We start from the raw sequence: 26071 nt of genomic DNA, 5'->3' as shown, positions 1-26071 counted from the left end.
TCTACTAAAAATACAAAAATTAGTGGGGCATGGTGGTGCACGCCTGTAATGTGATTGAGTTTTCTTTATTAATTTATCTCATTTGATATGGATATAACATGGGATATGATATGGGCTATGATATAGGGTGCTGTTTCTATTCTCTTAAAGGTTATCTTACATTTAACGAATGCCTGTTTCGCTTAATAAAGCCTAAAGTTAATAAATATCTCTATTCTCTTTCTGAATAATAAAATGTCTTTACTTTAACTTCAGGTTCCTATCTCTTATATTCCAAATTATTGTCAAATACTAAATTAAACTTTGTTTTTAAATTTCTTTCTTGAAAATTAGTCATTTTAACTAGTCTATTGAATAAACCAGTTTTAGGATGCAAGCAGAAAGCAATTTTATTCTTTCTTATTACTGTTCTTTTAAAGTTGCTCTATTATATAAATATTTCTCATTCCTGAATGAAATCTAGGGTAGATTCCCTAGCTTTTCTGGTCACTCTAAAATATTAATTATAAATATCATTTTTTAAAATAATAAAAGTCCACTTACGTCTAATATCAAAATTAATAATAGCTCCCATCCAATTTAAAGCTTCCTTCTCCCTCAGCTCGTCTGACTCAGGCTGAGAGCCTGAATTTGGAAAATAGATGTGGTCAGTTTTTAGCTACTTTTATCCCTATCCTTGGTTTCATCTCTCAATAGCTTATCTTTTGCTTCGCCCAGTATTAGAGGTTGAAGGGGAGAAAACAGAAACAGAGAACTAGGTTTATATGTGACAAGTGTCTTGTGTGACAACTATCTCTTGGCTGTTTAGTGATGTCTTGGTGATGGCACAAGCCCAGATGTGCCGGATCTTCCAAGGGATGTTTATGCGGGTTCCTTAAAGCCCCTGAAGTGACTGGATTCTCCCACTTTTGGAAAATGCCTTCTCGGGCTGGCCGCAGGTGGCTTTTGCTTCAGCCTCTGAGGCTCACCACACGCAGACCCTCTTTTGGGGATTTTCTCCTGTTTCAGATGGGCCTCCTGCATAGGGTCCCATTCAGTGTGACTCAAATCTGGCTCTTGGGATCTGGACCTGGCCAGGTGATAGACACACGTTTGTTTTGCCAGCAGTGGGAACACATCTCTCTGTTTCTTTTCTCCCATTCTGCCATCAGGAGAAGCTGCAGGCATCTTTTCAGCTTGAAATGTTTTTGGTTGTGAGTCAGCACTCAGTTTCTGTGCTCTAGAAAATTCAGGGGGTGGATGGTGTGTCGAGCTTTCTGAGTAGTCTCAAAGGCCCCTCAGTTAGCTTGGGAGAGGGAAAAGTGCTGCTCTTTCTTCCACCATACAGAGAGAGATAAAAAACACAACACACAAATGATTCTTTCTAAAGAAGTCCTCACTCCTGATCACTCACTTATGGTCTTCTTACCTAATTTTTATATGCTAATGTTCCAAACCAACTTCACCATCTATAAGATAAGATGAGCTGGTACTTATTGTTCTCAGCTTGGGGCTTTAGTCAAAATTCCAAGAAAGAACCCTATTAAATAGAGTGTTACATATTTTTTACTATTAATATACAGGTTTACCAAAAATGTTTTATCATTTTCTTTACTCACCAGTGCTTCTTGCTTTGCCTTACTTTTGTTTTAATTTTCTTCCCCTTACTAGGCAATGTCTTCTAGTAATTGTTCCAGGGAGGCTTTGCAAGTAATGAGCTCTATCAGTCTTTGTCTAAAAATGCTTCCTTGTGTGTCTTTGCTCAATTATTAAATGACAGATTAGCTAGGTATAGAAGTGTAGATGAACAGTGTTCCCTCAGCCCTTAAAACTCGTTCTTCTCCTGGCATCCATTGCTACTGCTGCTAAGTCCCCGTTATTCTTTTGTAGGTAATTTTCTCTGTTACAGTTTTTAAGATTTCTCTTTATTGTTGATGTTCACTGTAATGTTACTAGATGTAGATTAGTTTTTATTTATCCTATTTGGGCCTTTTTCCATTCATGTTTTTCTTGAATTCTGAAAAATTATCAGCCATTGCTGTTTAAATTTTGCTTCTTCCCCATTTTCTTCCTCCTATTTCTCTTAACTTTGCTTACATTCAGTCTCTGTATCTCTTTGAGTAATTTTTAGTGCATAATTTTCTGTTTCTTTATGTTTATTCTGCTATTTAACTTATTCACTGAGTTTTTAAATTATATTTTTATTGCTAGAGTTTCAAATTGTCTCATTTATAAAATTGGCTTCTGTTTTTCTCTCACAATTTTTTGGTGTCTGTTGCTTTATATTTAAAATCTCATTTAACAGGCCACCAGGATACCATAGAGGGTAGGACGCCATTTGTATAATAACACTCTTTGTCCATCTGCTTTTGCCACAGCAAGTCTGTCTCCTAACTCTGATCTCTCTCTCCTGTTTGAACTGTGAGCTCGTTTTAATAGTGATTGTTTCCCCAGGCTTGCATGTTGTCACCTGTGGAGGTGTCCATAAGGAGCAGTTTCATATTTATCTCTGAGGAGGACTCTAGAGTTTTTTCTGGTTCAGAACAAAATGTTACCATTTTGGATTAATGTACCCATGACTAGTAGAAACTTGGACCTCTTTTTCCCTGCACGAACGATGCAAGCTTTTCATCAGGCCCTGCATAAAGGGTAGGCTTCCTTGTCTCTTCCATAATTGACTCTTGTTTGTCTCTCTCCGGTAAGTTGCTGGAGTGATTTTAGTTTGCATTTAGAGACAAGGCAGCCTTTCAAGACTTCTAGATTTATACAGGTGGATCCATGCCAGCTCCCCACGTTGCTCACTTCTGAGGGTTTATTTTCTGTTTCTATCTGAGCATAAATATACGCATTTATTTATATACCGATCCCGAAACAATCTTTTAATGTCTAATTCTCCAGCTTTGCATTCCTTCTTCATTGGTAATTTTCTTTTCATTCTTTCAAAACTGGCCATGTGTTTTAAATTATTATTTGTTTTCTTTTCTGTAATATTTCCATGTGCTTATAGTTGGAGAATTGGGGGATTCAAGGTCAGCTGAATTCTCATATTGGCCAGAAGTCAACATTAAATTTCAAAAGTGAATTTGTTCTCAATGTGGCATATATATAGCTATTCAGAAATAAAATATAATAACAGACAAAGTAATGAACTATCAGGGATTTTCAGAGGTTACTGGGAAGGAAGAAATCAAAGAGGAAGTTGGAGGTTTGGTTCTCAATGTAACCTTTTTCTCTTCTTGGCATGTGCATGGAAAAAAATCACATTATTCTACAAAGAATGTCTATTTCATATGTTTCAGAACCTTATTTGGAGCCCTTCATTTGCACCTTGGAGGAGCACCTGAGGGTCCAGCTGGCACTGGGAAGACTGAAACTACCAAGGATTTGGCAAAAGCTGTAGCCAAACAATGTGTTGTTTTCAACTGCTCTGATGGGTTGGATTATTTGGCTTTGGGAAAATTCTTTAAGGTTTGAATTAACTCCTCAGTTCTTTTTTTTTTTTTCTTTGTTTCAAGTTTTAATCAAAGCTTTTATATAAGATTACTTCATTCCTGCATCTTCTCAATTGTTTCTTCCTTGTATTTGCCCTTTTCCTTTCCTACTTGGCGAGATTTGGCTTTCCGTTCAAGGATCTTTTTGCGGTCTTTATGCAGTTTTAGCCTAGTGATAACCACCTTGCTGGGGTGAATGCCTACGTGGACCGTTGTGCCATTAGCCTTTTCCCGCTGCACCCGTTCAATGTTGATAACATACTTCTTCCTGTAAACCTGGACTACTTTGCCAATTTGCTGACCTTTATAGTGTCCTCGTACAACCTGAACTTCATCATCCTTTCGGATGGGCATGGATCGCACATTGTACTTCTGTCTCAGCTCTTTGGAAAGAGGGGAAGACATAATCTTCCTGCGAATGTGGGAAGGTGCATTGAAATGCCTTTTGCGATTCTTGCTTCAGTTGGAAGTCACAAAGGGATTAAACTTCATTTTGGCCGCTCCCGCTTCGGTGATGGCCGCAAAAGGGAACTCCTCATTTCTTTACAACAGGATAACTGATCAGAGATGGCCATTTATGATGCAACATAATTGAATACAAGTAAAAGTTTTACTGTAACTTAAGTAAAAGTAAAAATTGAAGCACTATCTCAATAATTCTTAAAGGAAGTAAGGTTATAGCCAAACCCTATTTGCAGAGAAGCTCTACTTCCCTCTCCAGTCCCTACTGTAACAAATCATTATTATTGGTTGGAGTAAGTGGTGTCCCTTAAATACGTTGGAGCAGATAAGAGTTTGAGAACGATTGCATCGTGTAAAGGTTGTGGGATTCTAAAGACATCTTTAACCTGTCGATCTTGTTATTGAGACGTTATTTAGAGTCAGTAATTTACTTTTATAGACGTATTCTAATCAATCATTTCAGTGAACTTGAAATCTTAAGTTTTATTATTTGTTTTTCTTTTTAAAAATTTATTTTTATTTATGCATTATAGATGTACATATTTTCAGGTTACATGTGATAATTTAATAATTTATAAAGATCAAATCAGTGTATTACTTTTTTTTAATTCTAAGTTAGATTCTTACTCTTGTCAGTCCATGAGCTTCAAAAGGTGGAATTAGAGATACCAAGTCCCTGCCTATAAACCTGTAAACATCTGATCATTTCAGCAGCTTGTGGCTATAGCCTGTCATTCCTTAAAATGTTAGGTGACACAACTGAACACAAAATGATCCACTGGAAATTATATATTTATTTATATTTTTCTGTAATTTTTCAAAGCACATTTTATTTTATTTTTATTTCCAATTTTTATTTTAGATTCCAGGGGTACAGGTGCAGGTTTGTTACATGGGCAGATTGTGTGTTGCGAGAGTTTATCTGGTGTGCAGATAATTTTGTCACCCAGATAATCATCATAATAGCCAATAGGTAGTTTTTCATTCCTCACCCTCCTCCCACCCTCCACCCTCAAATGGGACCCAGTGTCCATTGTTCTTTTCTTTGTGTCCATGTATATGCAAAGCACATTTTAAAGATTCTGGAGGGGTTCTTCCGCTCAGGCTGAGTGAAGCGCTTCCGGGTCACCGCCGGCTGCAGCCTCCCGGCGCGATGAAGACATTGAGGCCCAGAGAGGTTAAGTGACTCAGCCAAGGTCAAACAGCTATCTAGGAGCCATGTCCACTTTGTTCCCCTCACTCTTCCCTCGTGTGACTGAGACACTGTGGTTTAATCTGGATCGACCCTGTGTGGAAGAGACAGAGCTGCAGCAGCAGGAACAGCAGCATCAGGCCTGGCTCCAAAGCATGGCAGAGAAAGACAACAACCTGGTTCCTCTTGGCAAGCCAGCCTCAGAGCACTATGATGACGAGGAAGAAGAGGATGATGAAGACGATGAGGATAGTGAAGAGGACTCAGAGGATGATGAGGACATGCAGGACATGGACGAGATGAACGACTACAATGAGTCGCCTGATGACGGAGAGGTCAATGAGATGGACATGGAAGGCAACCAACAGGATCAGGACCAGTGGATGATCTAGGTAGACAAGGCAGGGTGGACTCAGAGAGATTCCAGGCCAGCCCAAACTACCCTGCATCCCAACCCCCAACCCCTGCCCACAGAACCAGCTGATGGCCCCAGTGCCTGAAAGTGCCCTTGGGCACCTCCTTAGCTGCTACCAGAATCTGGTCTCCTTGGCCCCTCCCAGGCCATTGGTCTGCACTTGAAATCCTCAGGGCCTGAGCCCCACTCCACCTTCCTGGCCAGTACCTCACCCCTTGATTGGCAGGTCTGGTCTCTTTCTAAGTTTCTTTAATAAAGAGAAAGGAGTGATTTTCCAAAAATAAATAAATAAAATAAAGATTCTAGAATATTTACTTTTCTAAATTTTCTCCAGAAAAAGTTAACTTTAAAAAAGATTTAAAAACTAGCAAAATAGAATATATCACCCCTAACTCATGCTGTAAACTGTTCCTGGCTAGAATATGACTGATCTGGAGTTTGATTATTCTACATTTGTGATACTGAAACAATTAGAATTAGAACGTTTAAAAGCTCAAAATTGTAATTAATAAATTATCAAGAAAACATTTAAATGACCAACTAACATTTTAATTCATTCTTTGTAATGATTTACAACTTCGTTGAAATGAGCACTATTCCCAATAGCAAAGATACGGAATCAAACTAAGTGTCCTTCAGTGGAGAAATGGATAAAGAAAATGGATTACATCTATACAATGAAATACTATTCAGCCATAAAAAAGAATGAAATCATGTCTTTTGCAGCAACCTGGATGGAACTAGAAGTCATTATCTTAAATGAAACAAGCCAGGCACAGAAAGTCAAATATCCCATGTTCTCACTCATAAGTGGGTGCTAAGAAATCTGTACACATGGCTGTGTAGAGAGTAGAATGATAGAAATTGAAGGATGAGAAGGTGGGAGAGGTGTGTGATGAGAGATTACTTCATAGATGCAGTGTATGTTATACAGGTGATGGATACCATAAAATGGTATGGAAAGCAAAATGGTATGATGCCAGTGTATGTTATTCAAGTGATGGATACCAGATTGCATAGTGACTTAGTCGCTATGCAATCTATGCATGTAACAAAATTGCACACATACTCCATAAATTTGTACAAATAAAAATAGATATATAAAAGAAAAAAATAACAAAACTAAAGAATTCTACATGCAATTTGAATAGCCATTGCATTCTTAAATGTCTAAAGAAATGTTGGTGTATATTGCTCAGTTTTTGAATCTATGTAATGACTATCTTAATTATTTTATTTAGAGTCATAAACTTATTAATATTAAATTTGCTTATTTGTAAGTATTTGTAAATAGCTTCTTTGTGTTGGGATTGTGCTGGATAATGGGGGTAGAATATTAGAAAGGCGTGATTTTTATTATCAAGACTCTCAAAATTTATATAACGCTTGAATATGACTTCCAAAGCATTCTATTCTCTGTGATTTGTTGTCATGCATAAGAGGTCAAAGTCATTTATAGAGTCTTCTCCAACTAATGAGAATGTACTATTCTTTGACATGCATAGAAGTCGTGTACAATCCAGTGTGGTTCAGAAGAATGAAATGTGTAAAAATCCAAGGTCAGCTGCTATAATCTGTGTGGCTTTGTGCTAATTATTTAACATCTCATATGGTATAGCCTTAAAAGTGTCCTTGCATAAAAGATACAAACAAAGTGCTATGAGTCACAGTTGGCACATACAATGTACTTGATGTAACACATGCACGTGTGTGCTTGCATGCGCACACAATCTATAAAATATATGTTCAGTACATATTTGTTGAATCGTTTGATGTTTTTAAAAGTAAATCTGAATTCAGATGAAACTACTTATGCTTGATTTTCCAGTTTTTCTTTATGATAAAATAGTACATATCTGTGAGGTAGCTGTGGGTTAGGACTGTAAACCAGGGCCTTAAACTATGGTAGTTGGCTATTAAGGTGCTCAATCCACAAGGCAGTCTCATTCACAACAGAGGTCATCTTATTTAAATGGTTATTATAACCTATGCTATAAAATCCATGTGGAGTAAGCAAATAAAATCAACTTGTAAATAAAAAGCAGGAAAGGCTTTGAGATTATAGGTGTATGTCTAAATGCTAAAAAAAAATGCAGAAAGGAGAAAAATGTTAATTGGAAAATTTTCCAATTGATCAAACTCTTTTATTCATGCAGTATAATGAATTGGTAATGAAAAAATCAGCTGTCTTTAAAGATAAAGGCGAATAAGCAATTTCCTTGACAGGATATTAAATCCTAGAAAAGATCAGGTGAAAATACAACATTTCAATGCAATATTGAATCAGATAAAGTCAAAAATTTTCATTACTCTTTTCTCATAGGGACTGTTATCGTGTGGAGCCTGGGCTTGCTTTGATGAGTTTAACAGAATTGATTTGGAAGTACTCTCTGTGGTTGCTCAACAAATTCTTACTATCCAAAGAGGTAATGGACTAGTTTGTCTTTGCATTATGTGAAAATAAAAGAAATATGAGAGGTAATGAATGGCACAGCTCATGTTTATATGCGGTGTTACTAAGTCCTTTAATTCCTGATTACCTACAGGTATTAATGCAGGTACTGATATACTGATGTTTGAAGGAACTGAACTAAAACTTGACCCCACGTGTGCTGTCTTTATAACAATGAACCCTGGGTATGCTGGGCGATCAGAACTGCCAGATAACCTGAAGGTATGGAAGGAGTTACTATATAATCTGTTTCTTCTCTATAATTTACAAAGTTAATGTATGAAAAGGGCCGGGTGTGGTGGCTCACGCCTATCATCCTAGCACTTTGGGAGGATGAGGTGGTGGGAGGCTCACTTGAGCTCAGGTGTTTCAGACCAGCCTGGGCATAGTGAGACTTTGTCTCTTAAAAAAAATAATAAAATAAATATTTAAAAAGTGTGTGTGTGTGTGTGAAAAGAAAGAATATGCTATCCTCGAGTTTATGTAAAATATTTTGTTTTAGTTATAATATTTTAGAAAATTGTTTTAGAAAGCAATTTTTAAAGCTTTGAGCATCTTTACAGAGTAAATATCCACACCAGGAACAATTCCCAAAATATTTATTTTTAAAATAGTGCTAACTGTGAAAAATTACAAAATATAGAAAACTACTAATGGGGTACCCATTCTACTGCTTACTATATATTGTGTCCCCCTAATTTAAATGCCTTTTTACAATGCTGGAAGCACACTATTGTGTATGCTGGGTGGGTTTTTTTCATGTTAATATTATAACATGAACACGTTCCCATCTTTATAAGCATAATTCAAACTATTAATACATTTACCAAACTGTAGCTTACTTTTGGACATTCAGTTTGCTTTCAGTTTTCCTGTGTTATAAATAATATCACGATGAGTAGTTTTTACTAAAGGCTTTTCTCTATTTTGAAATATTTCTTTAGATGGAGTCATAGGACCAAGGTATTTGTTGCTAAATTGTGCTTCAAGACAGGTTGAAGTGATTTTCATCCCGTATCAATTCTCAATTTTCATTGACACCCAGCATTAATTTTTTAATGAAAAAGAACAAAACACTTTCTTGAATTGACCAGACTTTTAAAAAAAAAACAAACACCATTTTATTTGATTATTAGTAAAATATTTTCCCCATATTTTGGTTAACAATTTTATATCCTTTTCTGATGAATTGCATATGTATGGCACATATACAGACAGCAGTGTTGAAGAATAATGCAATAGTAATTGTGGATCCAAAACCAAATCTCCTGACTATATCCTATATTACTTCCACACTTCACCTGCTTAGACTGACAGCTTCCCAGACTAAATGAGCAGTTTTTCTTTTCCACCAAAAAGACTTGATATGACTAATTGCTGCCAAGTGTTTTTGTATTTCCATTTCATGCCCCTTTATATGTTAAGTCTTATGTTTTAGTATTTTGCCTCAGTGAAGGAAGGCATGATTAACAAATGAAAAACAGTAAATCCTCTTCTATCTAAGAAGCATTTTACAAGTTTTATTTGGCATTTTCTTTTGGAAAGCTTTTTGTTGTTGTTGTTGCAGTTCTTTTATTTGTTCACTATGTTGCTCTTTTATTTGGTAGGATCAATCTGAATGCATAAATTTGCAAAGGTAGGAAAAGCAAAAATCTCTGAGTAACTTGTTATAGAAAGCTGGGAGCCATTATTGGTTGAATTTGTTAATGCCCTCTGCAGACCTTTCCACAGTTTTATTTACTGTGCAGGTTGAAATAGTGCTAACATACTTACCTGGTAGTTCTCGGGGATAATGTATTTTCCTTCTACATGAGGCCAAAAGCTGTTCTCAATTCTGATAGCTTCTCCTGTTGTGCAGCCTTGTTGGTTCAAGCTTCTACAGTGCATCTGTTTTCAAGTATATATGGAAATACCAAATACCTAACAAGTCTGAAATGAAAGAGTTGCATATTCCTTAAAAAATAATAAAAGCCTGACAGGGCCCAGAAAGTATCATTACCAGTCTTCAGAATCATTCTCAACAACTCCATCTTCTTCACCTGGTGATTCAGTCAGTCACCAAGCCCAGGGTTTCCATTTCACACAACTCCTACAATCCCTGCTGTACCGACCTGGTCCCCTTGCCACATCTTGCTGCTCCCTGCCTTCTTTCTTCTCCCATGTGTCTCATTGCAATAGTTGACTTGGCATCAATTTCTTCTCTATTGAAATTCACTCTAATGAATTCCCCATCACAGTGCTACCAGTGTTGTCTGTCAAAAGAAATCGAATCATATAATCTTCAACTTTAAAAAACTTCTGGGCTCCTTTTTGTCTGTGGACTAAAGTTCAGATTTCTTAGTACAATCTATAAGAGCCTTGGCATGAGGACTCAGTTACATCTATCCTGCCATTTCCCTGCCTCTGTCTGTTGCACTGGGCCTCACTAGCCTCTGAAGGTCCCTTGCCTTTCTACATGCTGTTTTCTCTCTCAAGTGCTCCGCTAGGCCGCCACTTTACTGTCTGACAAATTAATGCTCATCCTTTAAACTAGCAGTGAACACTAAATATATATACAATTCAGATCTGACCTTCTGGGTGAAGTCCCTGGACTTGGCTGAGGTTTATAGCTGAATCCTATAATGTGCATGTCCGTGGGTTCTTCAGGGACTCTTCCATTAGGAGGAGTCTACTTGTAATTCCTGAGGCTTGAGTGATGGATTCTGTTTCTCCAGTTGTCATTGCCTTCTCTCTGCCTGGATCTCTGTGGTCGACTCCATGTAAACTTCACTGTTGGAGAGCTCTCACTCTGCCGGGAGGTATGTAGGGCAGGACTTACAGAGCTTCAGTGTGGGCCTTCTTTGTTGTGTACCACTCATAAATCCTTTTCCCAACAACCCCTGGGTATTAATCCTGCTACCACAGGTCACTATCCTTTTTCAGACATAAGTCGGGCACCAGTCCATATCTCCCAAAATGCAGGAATATCTACCAAGCTCTCACAGAACTTGGGTGTAGTGAGGAGGGTTGTGGGAACTCAGAGCATAACGACAGCTCCCTTCAAAAGAAATATTTTCACAACTCCTTCCTCTCTCAAATATTTTGTCATCTACCAGTAGATGAGAGGGTTCGAGGTTGTAGACATTTCCTTTGTAAATTTTGTATGTTGAGAAGATCATACTCACTGTAGTAACTGATGTGTCATATCATGCGGAAAGAGTCCCATTTTGACATCCTGTTACATTTAGACAATCTGCATAATAAAGCAGTTTCTTAAATACATCTTCACTTTAGGGAAGCTATATTTTAGATTTAAACTATTCTGAAGAATCAGTAGTCAATGATCATTTTAGAATAGTTGGCTAGATCGCTTCTCAGCCTTTTGGCTAAGATCAAGTGTAGAATAGTTTTCTAGAAGCCACTGTAAAATAGACACATTCTAGATCTCCTAGTGTCACAAAGCCAATGAAGTGATACATAGCTTTTCAGAGTATATGTAGGATGAAACACTAATAGTATTGAGGAGAAAAAAACAAAGTAGATCCTAAGTCCTCCATTTCATTCAACTAAAATCAAGCTTGTTCCTGAACAGATCAAAATATTTTTAAAATCGATTTGCAATTTCTTAAAAATAAATGGTAAAAAGTTATTGCTTGAATTTTTTCTATTGTACCAATATGTAGTCTTTTGAAAGCATGCTCCAGAAAGTATACACATTTCCTTATGTACCACCCTCCTTCTTCCACCAGTAGAGCAGAAGCAGTAGAACAGCTATTCTTGATCATTTGTTTTTGTTGAGATAAACATGAAGATTATGTTCACATCGATTACATGCACTGGAATTTACTCAAGTCTTGGCATGTTACCTGGATCTGTACCCTCTTTGTTTTCACACTCAACAAACTATGTCACTGGTTAAGCTAGAATCCAATTTAATTTTTTTAACAAAGCACTAAATTATCTTCAAACTTACTGCTATTACCAACAGATTATTTCTGGTATATCCAAAATCAAACCACAGTATATCTGTGTGCTGCACAACCTGTTTGGGAATCACTGGTTTAGGCTTAAAAAATATTTCATTCAGGATGCTTTTCATTGTGTTAAGTATCATTGTTTAATCGTTGGTAGAGGACTCCTAATAAATGGAATATCATGATACCCCTTGACACTTCTTTACTTCACTTTATTTTTTGTTCTGCTAATCAGAAATATGTCTGCTTCACCATTTTCCACAACCATATGACTAACAGTGCTAAGAGGTGAATAGGATATTTGTGAAGTAACTAGGGTGGTCAAAGGGAAACCTATAACACACAGTCCTGAATGTTGACCTCAAACTAGTAGTAATTTGGGATATTGTAGAAAAACTTTATCACCCTAACCCCGTTGACTGGCTGACTGATTTGTTAATTCAGTCATTCTCTCTTTTATTCTTTAAAAAAGTCGTTGAGAACCTACCCCTTAAAAGAGATACCAAGTATATAGCAATTCTCGTGCTCTTTTTTTCCTCATGTGTGTAGTGGTTCGAACACTTGCTTAAGCATTTTTATTTCAAGTTATTTGCTCAAATTTTTTAAACATTTTATTCTTTCCATTCTTTAATGGTAACCTTATTGATAAAATAGCAGCACTATAGCCTCTAGCTAGTAATTAACACAACACATTAGAAGGATCTTACTTGATACAAATTTTCGAATTGTTCTCAACTTAGAAGAGTTATAACAGATCATTTAAGCAAGATGTTCTTATTTTCTTTCTACCGAGTTTTTGGTAATTCAACTAATTCCCAGAATGTATTTATGAACTGACTACGATTGTCATTCACTAGAATAACTTCTTTTTCCCTTAGAATATTATTGTTTTCCATATTTTGTACAAGCAAGTCATGTTTTAATACATAAGCTGTTGAAATGAGTCCTCATACACACTAATATTCTACACCTAAATTATTATTTATTCTTTTACTTACCATCATATAACATCATATAAGCTCAGTATTTTAAATACTAAGGTTCTGTTTACTTACCATCATATAACATCATATAATCTCAGTATTTTAAATATCATGAGAAAAAGTTATCTTTACAATTTGTAAAATTGATTTATCTCTATTAATAATTATCTATTACTTATTTCCAGTTTTCTTTCCTTTATTATGCTTGCTGAAAGACTGACACTGTGACTTCAGATCCAAAAAAGTTTAAAATATCTCAAAATGGATCATTTATCTAACACTAACATAATCTGGTAAACCCTAGATTATACAATTAAGTAGATCCCCGTAGAGCCTTGCTTGAAGCCCACTTTCCCAACAGGGGGACACTCAGCAGCCCAGATGAGAAACCCAAATTTGAACATCCTGGGAGAGTCTGAGGTTCCGTAACATGTTGCTTCCCATGAAGAATATAATGTATTTGAAATTGAAATTGAACACTTAGGTGAAAGAGAATTGATACAAAAAGCTAATGATATATTTATTATATAACCACAACAGAAATTTGATTTTTAAAGTTGCTTTTTATCTATATGATTTGAACATTAAAATTTATTTTATTTTATATTTTTAGAAGCCAGGAATTTGTCTGTTTATTTGTTTACTTTTTAAACTTCCAGGTCAATGATGTTTTTATTGAGGTATGATTGACAAATAAACATCATACATATTTAAGGTATACAATGCAATGTTTTGCTATACATATACATTGTGTAACAATACCCCTAATCAAGCCAATCAACTTACCCACCACCTCATGTATATACTTTTTCTATTTTCTTTCTGTTAAGTAGATCTTAACATTTAAGGTCTACTCTCTTAGCAAATTTCAAGAATACAATACATTATTATTAATGGACTATGAACATTAAAATGTAAAGCTATTGTAGAAAAGGTATAAAGTCATAACATTATGAAATAAAGAGCATGATTATCTTTACAGTGGTCTTTTTAATTTTGTGAACTCTTTACACATTTTTGCTTTTTAAAATTATTCTTAATTGACATATAATAATTGTGTATATTTATTGAGTAGAGAGTGATATTTTGATGCATGTAAATGATGTGTAATGATCAAATCAGGATATAGTGTATCTGTCACCTCAAATATTTATTTCTTTGTGTTGGAAACATTCAAATTCTTCTCTTTTAGCTATTTAAAAATATAGAATAAATTATTTTTAACTATAATCACCCCACAGTGCTATAGTACGCTAGAATTTATTTCTTTTATGTACCTGAAATTTTGCATTTGTTAACCAGCCTCTCCCTATTGCCCCACCTCACCTTTCCCAGCCTCTAGTTACCACTATTTTACTCTCTACTTTTAGGAGACAAACTTTGTTAGCTTCCACATATTAGTGAGAACATGTGGTATTTATCTTTCTGGGCCTAGCTTATTTTATGATGATCCTTTTAAAAGTAACTTTTCTACATACCCATAGGCTCTCTTTCGCACAGTAGCAATGATGGTGCCTGATTATGCCATGATTGCTGAAATAGTCCTGTACTCCTGTGGGTTTGTCACTGCTCGGCCACTGTCAGTAAAAATTGTGGCTACGTATCGCTTGTGTTCAGAACAGTTGTCATCTCAACATCACTACGACTATGGAATGAGAGCCGTGAAGTCAGTTCTTACTGCTGCTGGGAATCTGAAGGTAGAGAACACAAATATTTCTTACTTGTAAATTTCCTATTTGTAAATTTCCAGCCTAATGGATCTTCACAGAGTTCCAATAACTTGTTGGTTTCATTAATTGATTGAAAAAAATCAATTATTACACCAAAAATATATTATCTTGTACACATGAAAAAAGAAATCTTATAATGATTTGTAAAACCTAACACATGTAATTCTTAGTGATTTGAGTTCTGTTTCATTAATGAGATACTACCAAGGAATAAAATTGCTTACTCCTGAGAAATGTTTTGAATGCTCTCAGTCTATATAAATGTATAAACAAATATAGCATTAAATGAAATAAGTATAATTAATAAATATCCACAAAAGACTCTAAATATCGTCACTTACTATAATTACACAATTGCAGCCAACTGTGGACTAGCAGTAATAGATTTGCAGTATGATGTTTACCTTCAAAATAGTCTAAATTGTAACTGTAATATATGAAAGCCCAAATACTTTAAGCTTTGGTTGACTTTTCATTGAGAGTATATTGTAGAACCATGAAATATAACTGTACATTAGTTCTTTATGAAATCAAGATAGGCTTAGTTAATAGCAAAATGCAAAATGTGACCTTGGAGCTTCAAATTTTTCACATTCATGATTTGTAGAAGATACAGATTTTAAATTATATCCTATGTGATTAAGAACAATAGGATGCATTTTTATCTTCCATAATAACGTTATCAAGAATTCTGATATATAGTAGTGATATTCTATTTCACATTAGCCTGACATAACTTCAAGTCATTGTTTTTCGCAGTAAATAAAAGGGACTAGAGGCAACAATTTGTATTAAGTTGGCATGTCAGGATTAGATTGTGGTCAGATAGTGGGAAGGATAATGCATTGTCCTAGTGTATGTCATCACTGAAATCTTGACTATGGAATTGAGCTGTTAAAGTTATGCAGCAAAGGAATCTTGCAAATACATCCTATCATTCTTTTTCAAAGCTAATATAGACTTGTTGAATGTTTTGGCCTGAATATTTTGAAGCTTGTTTCTGTTATAGCAAGAAACAATTTAAGCATTTGCTTTAAAATAATAGCCTCTCAAAGAACAAAAGAGACTCTGACACTTCATAATTTATGTACAGTTAGATTGATCCAAAAACAAAATCCAGATCAACAGGACATGCTCCGTCATTGGAGAACTCGAGACTCAGAGACTGACTCTGACTGCCAGGCATCACACACTTTGTAAGGCTGAAGCTAATTAAGTAGCAACATGGCATTTATTAGGCAGAGAGATTCTAGAGAAAAGGGAGAGGGTTCTGGAAAATTACATGCATGGTGGTAGGAGAAGCTTTGGAGTGAGATGTTGAATAATGTATTAAAGGTGGAAGAAATAATTCTGAGTTTGGATTTTTGTTAATTCATGTGAACATTGCTATAGGTATGAGTAACACGTTCAGAGTTCAGCCAGATTTGTAGTACACTTTGGGTATACCACAAATGTTTTGGAATCTAATGTGAGTTTTCTTAAACACACTTTATTAAACTAACTTAGCATGTGACACCAGCCCTCTCCACTCTCTGTGTGGAACTTGCTAACACGTGGCATTCTGGGCGTGCAGCCAGCAGCATCCCCTGCCCTTCCACTTCCGCTTCTGTCAGATGAGCTGCATTCCTTACTCAGAGCCGGTTTGCTTTTTCTTGAACCTTTTTGAAGCCACTTGGATACATTACTGTTAGTATGTCATCTAACTGCGTGGTGGGAAAACTGATTATATATAAGCATAAAAAGAAGGAATTTTTTTTCTGTGAAAACTAAGTTCATATTTAAGAAAGATTCAATAAAGATAAAATGCTGAAATTTTGACTTTGAATAAGATGATAAGAAATGTGTATAAAACTGAAGAAAAATTAAAAATGTATCAGGCTGATATACTTAAATTGTATTATAAGTATCTTTGAAGAGCAGTAACCTCTTTAAAAAACAAAAACAGAACACAGCAAGATAGAGTAGATGATGTGTTATTGATGTGGCTTTTGGAAAAAAAAAATGGTGCCTAACTCTATACTCAGAGAAAAGGCCTTGGCATCAAAATATGGGCAAATGAGTGAATGTTTATATGTTTTAAATTTAAATGCATCTTTTCAAAATGATTGCCCACTTTTAATAATTTTCATTCGACCAATATACTGCTAGTCGTGAATACATGTAGAGAACAAGCAAGCTCTACCCAATACAAGGGATGGCAGCTGCCAAACTATATTTAATTCATGTTAGTACCTCTTAGCATATCTGTGAAAAGGTAGGTAGTTTAACCTGGGTTTTTATTATAAACTAGTAAAAAAAATACAACAAGTTTAAATGTCAGTTTCTAAAATGGATAACAATTCAATATAATGAAAGAAGAGCTGCATTTGTTTAAATTGAGTACAGGGTCTGTATGTTTGTGTGTATGTGAACACGAAGGGGTTGGGTGCTATTAGCAGATGCAGATATCCTCATGAGTGTGTTTTTTTTTTTAGCTGAAATATCCAAATGAAAATGAAGAAATTTTGCTGCTTAGATCTATCATTGATGTAAATCTGCCAAAATTTTTATCCCATGATTTACCACTCTTTGAGGTAAGAACATTCATTATCCCAATGTATCAAAACTCTTATAATAATGTATTTATCACATGTCTAAGGTTGTGAAGCTCCCACTATGGAAAAAAATGACACAGTGCAGAGAAACATAGATAATTCCATATTTTATTTGAAGTGTGTTTAGCTAGCTTTGTCACTTTGAGAACTTTCAACAACTTGGGATTTTAAAATAGTATTTTTAAGTTTGTTACTGCAGAAAATAATGAGCACACGAAAGTTACAAAATATTTGCTTTATATTCCACTAGAATGTAGGCTCCGTAAAGAAAAATAATTGGTCTAACACACCACTGAATCCCTAGCACAGTATCAATAATAGTAAATGTTTTTTCAACTAATGACTGAAGAAATAAAATAGATAAATATGCTTAATTTCCTTAAAAGAATGAGATGACTTTTATGAAATTGTTTTTCATGATAAGAACTAAGCTTAATAATCTTGTTATAATTTAAGATTGTGAGTATTGAGAGGAAGTATTAGAATAATGATTAAAGTTTTCATAATATCCTTTGGTGTCATTCTTTTCCTCTTCTCCATACCAAGTAGAAGAACTCAGAGGGGTAGTGAGCTCCTCCTAAATGTTAGATGTTGGACTAACTTGCACTGTCTTGGAATTCAGGCAGTTAGCTAGCAGTATGTTACATATTTCCAGATACAGGAATCTAGTTTCATTCTTCTGCATATACTTATCCAGTTTTCCTAGCACTGAAGACACTGTTATGTCATGGGGAAGGGGAGAAGAGATGCTGTTGCTAGTATTGGCCAGTGTCATTAGCTACTGATGGCAACCATGCATGTCTCATCATTCTGAAAAGAGCTTTACTTAGTATTTAGAGTTGACATGCAAATACATTATGGAGCAAATTAACAAGGAAAGAGTTCAGATTTTCTCACTAAAGTTTTCCCTCAATTTGTTTAGTACTAGTGCACTGTACAGATTTTCCAGGAGTAAAAGCTATGTTTATTTTCAGAATATGGAAATATACCTCACTAGATGTATTGTCATGCAGTTGTATATTCATTCAGCAAATATTTATTAAGCAGTGTTTCTCAAGTGGTGGTGAGGAGTGAAGTCAACTTGCTTCTACGCTGCCATTTTTGAACTAGAAGTCAGGAGTCCAACTTTTTAACTTAAAAATAACATGAAACTAAATGTAAAACCTCAAGCTCTAAAATTTCTAGCAGAAAACCTTTGTGACTTTGTGTTAGACAAAGATTACTTAAGTACAATACCAACAACACAATCCATAAAAGAATACATTGACAAAATGGAAAAAAAAAAAAACTGCTCTTTGAAAGACACATAAGAAAATGAAAGACAAGCTGCAGATTAGGAAAAATATAAACATTTGGCCTAAGCACAGGTAAAGAAGTTACTCACTGGAAAACACAAATTGAAACCGTAACAAAATATCACTACACAGCATGTTAAAATTTAAGACGGATCATACCTAACATTGGAACTCATACATGACTGGAGGAACATGACATAGTACAACCACTTTAGAAAACAGTTAAGCAGTTTCTTAAAATGTTCAACACCTATCCACCATATTCAGGTGTTCCATGTCTCAGTATTCACCCAAGGGAAATGAAAGCATTTGTTCATACAAAGTCATACACAAATGTTTGTAGTCACTTTATTTGTAATAGCCTAAAGCTGGAACAATGAAAATGTGTGTCAATAAGTGAATGGATTTAAAAACTGTAGCACTTTGTTGCAATGAAATATCACTCAGCAAAAAAAAAAAAAGAATAAACTATTGATACCTGCTGTGACATGTATGAATCTCAAAATATTTGTGCCATGTGAAAGAAGCCAGAAGGAAAAAGTAGTATGCATGTGGTCTAATTTCATTTATGTTAAAGTCTAGACAATGCAAATAAAAATAGTAACCAAAAACAGATAAGTGGCAATCTGGGGATGGGGGTAGGAGGCAACAAGGAGAGGAGGGAAGGAGGATTACAAAAGATTACAGGAAACTTTTGGGGAGTGACGGATATGTTAATTATCTTGGTTATTTATTTTGACAGTTTTACTTATGAAATTTTATACTTTAAAATACTGCGACCTATAGTCCCAGCTACCCAGGAGGCTGATGTAGGATGTGGTTTGAGCGTGGGAGGTGGAGGCTGCAGTGAGCCATGATCGTGCCACTGCACTCCAGCCTGGGCGACAGAGCCAGACCCTGTCTCAAACAAACGAAACCAAAACAAAAACTGTTCGCAAAACGAACATGTAAGGATCACAATTTAAAAATTAAAAAAAAAAAAAAGAAAAAAATACAGGTTTGTGTATGTGAACTATTCCTCTATAAAACTGTTAAAAAAATTGTTGCACTATTATTATCTAATGGCCCTATTTCCATCAATACAAAATATGTGTACTTAATATAAATATAAAATGTAAATCCTTGAAATCATCTATCATCAGGGAATTACTTCGGATTTGTTTCCTGGGGTAAAATTACCAAAACCAGATTATAATGATTTGCTGGCAGCTATCAAAGACAACTGTGCCTCCATGAATTTGCAAATGACCACATTCTTTTCCGAGAAGATTCTTCAAGTATATGAAATGATGATTGTGCGTCATGGTTTCATGATTGTTGGAGAACCATTTGGAGGAAAAACTAGTGCATACCGCGTCTTAGCTGGAGCACTAAATGATATATGTGAAAAGGTAAGTATATTATTAATGCATTAATTTATTTATAATTGACTTTGTGCAAGGCAGAATGTACCATTATTTTAAAAGATGCTTTCAATGTGGCAACTTAAAATCATGAGAAAAATGAGTCAAAGAGAAAATAAAGTTTTAGAAAAGTAAAATGAAGCAAATAGGAAGTTCATATGAAGGGTATGCTGCAAACTTGCTTTCAACCTTTTATTTCTTTTTTAAAAAAATTATTAAAGTAATACATGTCTCTTGTAGAAAAAAAGTCTGAAAACAGAAAAATTTGAAGGTTTTCCTGTACTACTTTCAGAGGAGTCTTTTTTATTTTCTAGATAGATTTGTAATGCAAGCTTCTGTTATTGGCTGCTAGTGGTATTGAACTGAAATATGTGTGTGTGTGCATATATGCACACATACATAATGACTCATTCAGAATTCTTATACACATCACATTTTGATTGACTTTGAAATGCTGAAGGAATGGGGCTGTTTTAAATTCTTCAACTAATATTGTATTTTTGTTTACCTCTCCTTATAGATATTTCAAATAGTTTTCACTTTATAAATTTCAGTGTTCATATCCTGTATGAGACTTGTGATGATTGTATCTTTACTTGAGGAGTCTCCCCTTCAATCAATATAAAATTACTTACTTTTCTGTTATTTGTTGTGATCTACTTTGTCTAATTTCAATATTGCTACCCCTACTTTCTCCCTGTGTGTATATTTGCCCATGTCATTAATTATATCCTTGGGTGTCACTGTGATTTACTTTCTATAGAGAATAAATAGCTTGATTTTTGTTTTCTGCAGGTCCGTGGTCTTTATCTTTTCAAAGATAAGTTTAAAATCATTTGTATTCATTGTCCAGACTGATATGCTACTTATTCCTGCCATCTGTTTCTTCTGCTTTTACACTTCCATGCTATTTTGTTTCTTTACTTCCCTTCTGTTTTTCTTCCAGTTTTTCACTTCTTACTTGTCTTCTGCATTCTTTATCTTGTTTATTGCTCATTTGTATTTTTCCTGTTTTGTTATTTTATTGTCATAGGAACTGATCTTTTATATGTGTACATATATAAAATAAAGTCTCCAAAAGAACCCAACAGGTCACTGCTCAGAGTAGGAGATGAAGATGTGAGCATGTATTCCGGTCCACTTGTAAAGTCTAAATGGCTCATTTTCAGGGAATTCTAAGGGTGACATTGTGATTATGTCATAGGGCAGTCTTCCTTAGCCACCATAAGCAAGCTATAGCTTCACACTAGCCTTGCTCCGTTTAGGATAAAAACTTTTCTTTGGTGACAGCAACTTTGTTCTGATTAAGAAGATAATAGAGATTTCCTATACTTCTTAATTTAGGAAGATACATTGTTATCGCCTTCCTGAGTACACAAAAGAAAGCAAAGATATTGAACGTGTTTTATTGTTTTAAGATAACTATTCTGGGCCAGGCACAGTGGCTCACGCCTGTAATCCCAGCAGTTTGGGAGGCTGAGGTGGGCGGATCACAAGGTCAGGAGATTGAGACCATCCTGGCTAACACGGTGAAACCCCGTCTCTACTAAAAATACAAAAATTAGCTGGACATGGTGGCGGGCGCCTGTAGTCCCAGCTACTCAGGAGGCTGAGGCAGGAGAACGTCGTGAACCCAGGAGGCGGAGCTTGCAGTGGGCTAAGATCGTGCCACTGCACTCCAGCCTGGGCAACAGAGCCAGAAGATTACTATTCTTCTGGGAGTGGTGGCTCTTTCCTGTAATCTTGGCCCTTTGGGAGGCCAAGACAGGCAGATCACTTGAGCCCAGGAGTTCTAGACCAGCCTGGATAAAATGGTGAAACCCTGTTCCTACTTTTAAAAAGCCCAAAAACTTAGCTGGGTGTGGTGACGTGTGCCACGTATAGTCCCAGCTACTCAGGAGGCTGAGGTTCAGAGAGGACCACTTGAGCCCAGGAGGCGGAGGCTGCAGTGAGCTGAGATTGCGCCACTGCACTCCAGCCTGGGTGACAGAGTGAGAGCCTGTCTCAAAAGAAAAAGAAAAAAAAAAAGCTTAATATTCTCACCATTTTTTTCCCCCCGTTTGGTAGTTTGTGTCCCAAGCTCGGGAGTGCCAGGCAGAAGGCAATGTTAGAAAGAGTTGAACTTGTTATGTTTTTATGTATAAAAAATAAATGATTGCCAATAGGTGGAGCACAGAGGATTTTTAGGGGAGTTAAAGTGTTCTGTTTGGTACTATAATGGGGGATAATGATACCACACACTTGGCAAAACCCGTATAATTATGCAACACAAAGAGTGAACGTTTAGTGTAAACTGTGGACTTTAGTTAATAGTAATACATTAATATGAATTCATCAGCCGTAACAATTTACCACACCAATTCAGGATGTTAATAATAAGGAAAACTGTTGTGTCTGGGTGGTGGAGAGAGTATCTGGAATCTTTGTACTTTCTGCTGAATTTTTCTGTAAGCCTTTTTTTAAAAAGCCAATTAATTAAAAAAAAAAAAAAAAAAAAAAGCTTATGTCCAAAGGGCATTAATGTCTCTTATAATGCCATAGACCAGCTTTCAGGGTTTTGGGTAAAATTGACAATTTATCAAACTTAACTTTTTCACTCCACAAGAAATAGCTATTTCTCTGTATTTAGATCTTTTAATTTTCTCTCAGAGGTTGTTTTGTAGCAGTCAGCAAATTACAGTACATGGGCCAAATTCAGCCCCAAGCCTTTTTTTGGAATGCCAATAAACTTAGAATAGTGTTAACATTTTAAACATTTGTTAATTAAAAAAAAAGAAAAACATAGAAGAATATGTGGCGGACCATATGAAACTTGCAAAGCCTATAATATTTACCATCTTATCCTTTACAGGAGAATTTGCCAACCTATTTTGTAGTTTAGGAAATATAGATTTGCACAACATTTGCTAATTTCTCCCTAAGTATGTCGTGAGCTTTTAAATACTATTGTGAATGTTTTTTAAATTTTATTTTTCAGTTGTTCATTAGCATTGTGTGTAGATAATACAATTGATTTTATATATTGACCTTGTATGCTGGAACCTTGTCAAATTCACTACTTACTTCTGACACTTTCTTTGTAGATTCCTTAGGATTTTCTATATACACAATAATGTTTTCCATGAATAAAGACAGTATTCTTTGCATAAAAAATGTTTGATTTTTTTTTCATTAAGGGGCTAATGGAAGAAAACAGAGTTCAAATAACTGTTTTAAATCCTAAGTCTGTCACCATGGGCCAACTGTACGGACAGTTTGATTTAGTGTCCCATGAATGGTCCGATGGGGTCCTTGCTGTCAGTTTTAGAGCATTTGCTTCTTCAGTGGTAAGTTCTAACATTTTCACATGCATATCTTAAAAGGTTAAGATATTTATTTCTGACAAATTTCTTTTTTCCAAGCAAACTAATTGTATATATAAATTAAGATATTTATTTAAAACACAGTACTGGATATTCTAGCAGTATTTCTGTGAAAAAATAAAATGTCAGCACCTACAAAAATGCCAGAGACCAAGCTCCTTTGCCCTGGAGGCATACAGAAGAGAGGTAGGAAAAACAAAAGGATGGGGCAAAGTATTTCTGGTTATTTTCTCTGAAGTGAGATGAACTAGAAATGAGAACATCTGAATGACTTGATCCTTTTGCCTCTTCAGTAATGTTCTTCCTTCACCCACTCTTTGGGCTGCTGCTATTGTCATGCCCGCTAATTGTTAGATACACACCAATGCTTAGAGAAGAAACTGCACACCTTTGCAAAATGATGTCTTAAAGTTCCCACACTTTTCCTTTAGCATATTAGGAAGACAATGACTGCCTTGTGGAAAGCAGAGGAGGTAAGTGGAATGCCGGTTGCCACTGGCTGTGAATGGAGAATGGGCACTTACCTACCCCTGGCTTATTCTGCTGCCCACTCTCATGAAAAGAATCCACAGACCAATGCATGTTAACTTGGTTGCCATATTTTATTTTATTTATTTATTTTTTTATTGTACTTTAAGTTCTAGGGTACATGTGCACAACATGCAGGTTTGTTACATATGTATACTTGTGCCATGTTGGTGTGCTGCACCCATCAACTCATCAGCACCCATCAACTCGTCATTTACATCAGGTATAACTCCCAATGCAATCCCTCCCCCCTCCCCCCTCCCCATAATAGGCCCTGATGTGTGATGTTCCCCTTCCAGAGTCCAAGTGATCTCATTGTTCAATTCCCACCTATGAGTGAGAACATGCGGTGTTTGGGTGTTTGATTTTCGGTTCTTGCGATAGTTTGCTGAGAATGATGGTTTCCAGCTGCATCCATGTCCCTACAAAGGACACAAACTCATCCTTTTTTATGGCTGCATAGTATTCCATGGTGTATATGTGCCACATTTTCTTAATCCGGTCTGTCACTGATGGACATTTGGGTTGATTCCAAGTCTTTGCTATTGTGAATAGTGCTGCAATAAACATATGTGTGCATGTGTCTTTATAGCAGCATGATTTATAATCCTTTGGGTATATACCCAGTAATGGGATGGCTGGGTCATATGGTATTTCTAGTTCTAGATCCTTGAGGAATCACCACACTGTTTCCCACAATGGTTGAACCAGTTTACAGTCCCATCAACAGTGTAAAAGTGTTCCTATTTCTCCACATCCTCTCCAGCACCTGTTGTTTCCTGACTTCTTAGTGATTGCCATTCTAACTGGTGTGAGATGGTATCTCATTGTGGTTTTGATTTGCATTTCTCTGATGGCCAGTGATGACGAGCATTTTTTCATGTGTCTGTTGGCTGTATGAATGTCTTCTTTTGAGAAATGTCTGTTCATACCCTTTGCCCACTTTTTGATAGGGTTGTTTGTTTTTTTCTTGTACATTTGTTTGAGTTCTTTGTAGGTTCTGGATATTAGCCCCTTTGTCAGATGAGTAGATTGCAAAATTTTCTCCCATTCTGTAGGTTGCCTGTTCACTCCGATGGTAGTTTATTTTGCTGTGCAGAAGCTCTTTAGTTTAATTAGATCCCATTTGTCAATTTTGGCTTTTGTTGCCATTGCTTTTGGTGTTTTAGACATGATGTCCTTGCCCATGCCTGTGTCCTGAATGCTATTACCTAGGTTTTCTTCTAGGGTTTTTATGGTTTTAGGTCTAACATTTAAGTCTCTTATCCATCTTGAATTAATTTTCGTATAAGGAGTAAGGAAAGGATCCAGTTTCAGCTTTCTACTTATGGCTAGCCAATTTTCACAGCACCATTTATTAAATAGGAAATCCTTTCCCCATTTCTTGTTTTTGTCAGGTTTTTCAAAGATCAGGTGGCTGTAGATGTGTGGTATTACTTCTGAGGGCTCTGTTCTGTTCCATTGGTCTATATCTCTGTTTTGGTACCAGTACCATGCTGTTTTGGTTACTGTAGCCTTGTAGTATAGTTTGAAGTCAGGTAGTGTGATGCCTCCAGCTTTGTTCTTTTGACTTAGGATCGTCTTGGCAATGCGGGCTCTTTTTTGGTTCCATATGAACTTTGAAGCAGTTTTTTCCAATTCTGTGAAGAAAGTCATTGGTAGCTTGATGGGAATGGCGTTGAATCTATAAATTACCTTGGGCAGTATGGCCATTTTCACGATATTGATTCTTCCTATCCATGAGCGTGGTATGTTCTTCCATTTGTTTGTGTCCTCTTTTATTTTGTTGATCAGTAGTTTGTAGTTCTCCTTGAAGAGGTCCTTCACATCCCTTGTAAGTTGGATTCCTAGGTATTTTATTCTCTTTGAAGCAATTGTGAGAGGAAGTTTATTCATGATTTGGCTCTCTGTTTGTCTGTTACTGGTGTATAAGAATGCTTGTGATTTTTGCACATTGATTTTGTATCCTGAGACTTTGCTGAAGTTGCTTACCAGCTTAAGGAGATTTTGGGCTGAGATGATGGGGTTTTCTAAATATATGGTCATGTCATCTGCAAACAGGGACAATTTGACTTCCTCTTTTCCTAACTGAATACCCTTTATTTCTTTCTCTTGCCTGATTGCCCTGGCCAGAACTTCCAACACTATGTTGAATAGGAATGGTGAGAGAGGGCATCCCTGTCTTGTGCCAGTTTTCAAGGGGAATGCTTCCAGGTTTTGCCCGTTCAGTAT

At 35.9% G+C, this 26071-nt stretch overlaps 1 protein-coding gene and 2 pseudogenes across 1 annotated transcript in view; 2 read left to right on the top strand and 1 right to left on the bottom strand.

The window, feature by feature from the left end:
• Window positions 1–26071, top strand: part of DNAH7 (dynein axonemal heavy chain 7) — a 340485-nt gene that overhangs the window by 162820 nt on the left and 151594 nt on the right. Inside the window, exons 25-31 of the mRNA XM_005573795.5 lie at window positions 3279–3447; window positions 7863–7965; window positions 8086–8213; window positions 14412–14624; window positions 17132–17230; window positions 19689–19937; window positions 23126–23275. Coding sequence (XP_005573852.2) covers window positions 3279–3447; window positions 7863–7965; window positions 8086–8213; window positions 14412–14624; window positions 17132–17230; window positions 19689–19937; window positions 23126–23275 — 1111 coding nt within the window. The remainder of the gene's footprint in view (window positions 1–3278; window positions 3448–7862; window positions 7966–8085; window positions 8214–14411; window positions 14625–17131; window positions 17231–19688; window positions 19938–23125; window positions 23276–26071) is intronic.
• On the bottom strand, window positions 3467–3992 carry LOC102132656 (large ribosomal subunit protein uL24-like; annotated as a pseudogene).
• On the top strand, window positions 5040–5837 carry LOC102133040 (anaphase-promoting complex subunit 15 pseudogene; annotated as a pseudogene).

The sequence above is a fragment of the Macaca fascicularis genome, chromosome 12 (assembly GCF_037993035.2).
Source record: "Macaca fascicularis isolate 582-1 chromosome 12, T2T-MFA8v1.1".
Classification (NCBI taxonomy): Eukaryota; Metazoa; Chordata; class Mammalia; order Primates; family Cercopithecidae; genus Macaca; species Macaca fascicularis.
Note: the sequence above shows the minus strand (reverse complement) of the source record. Positions and strands in the feature narration are given on the sequence as shown.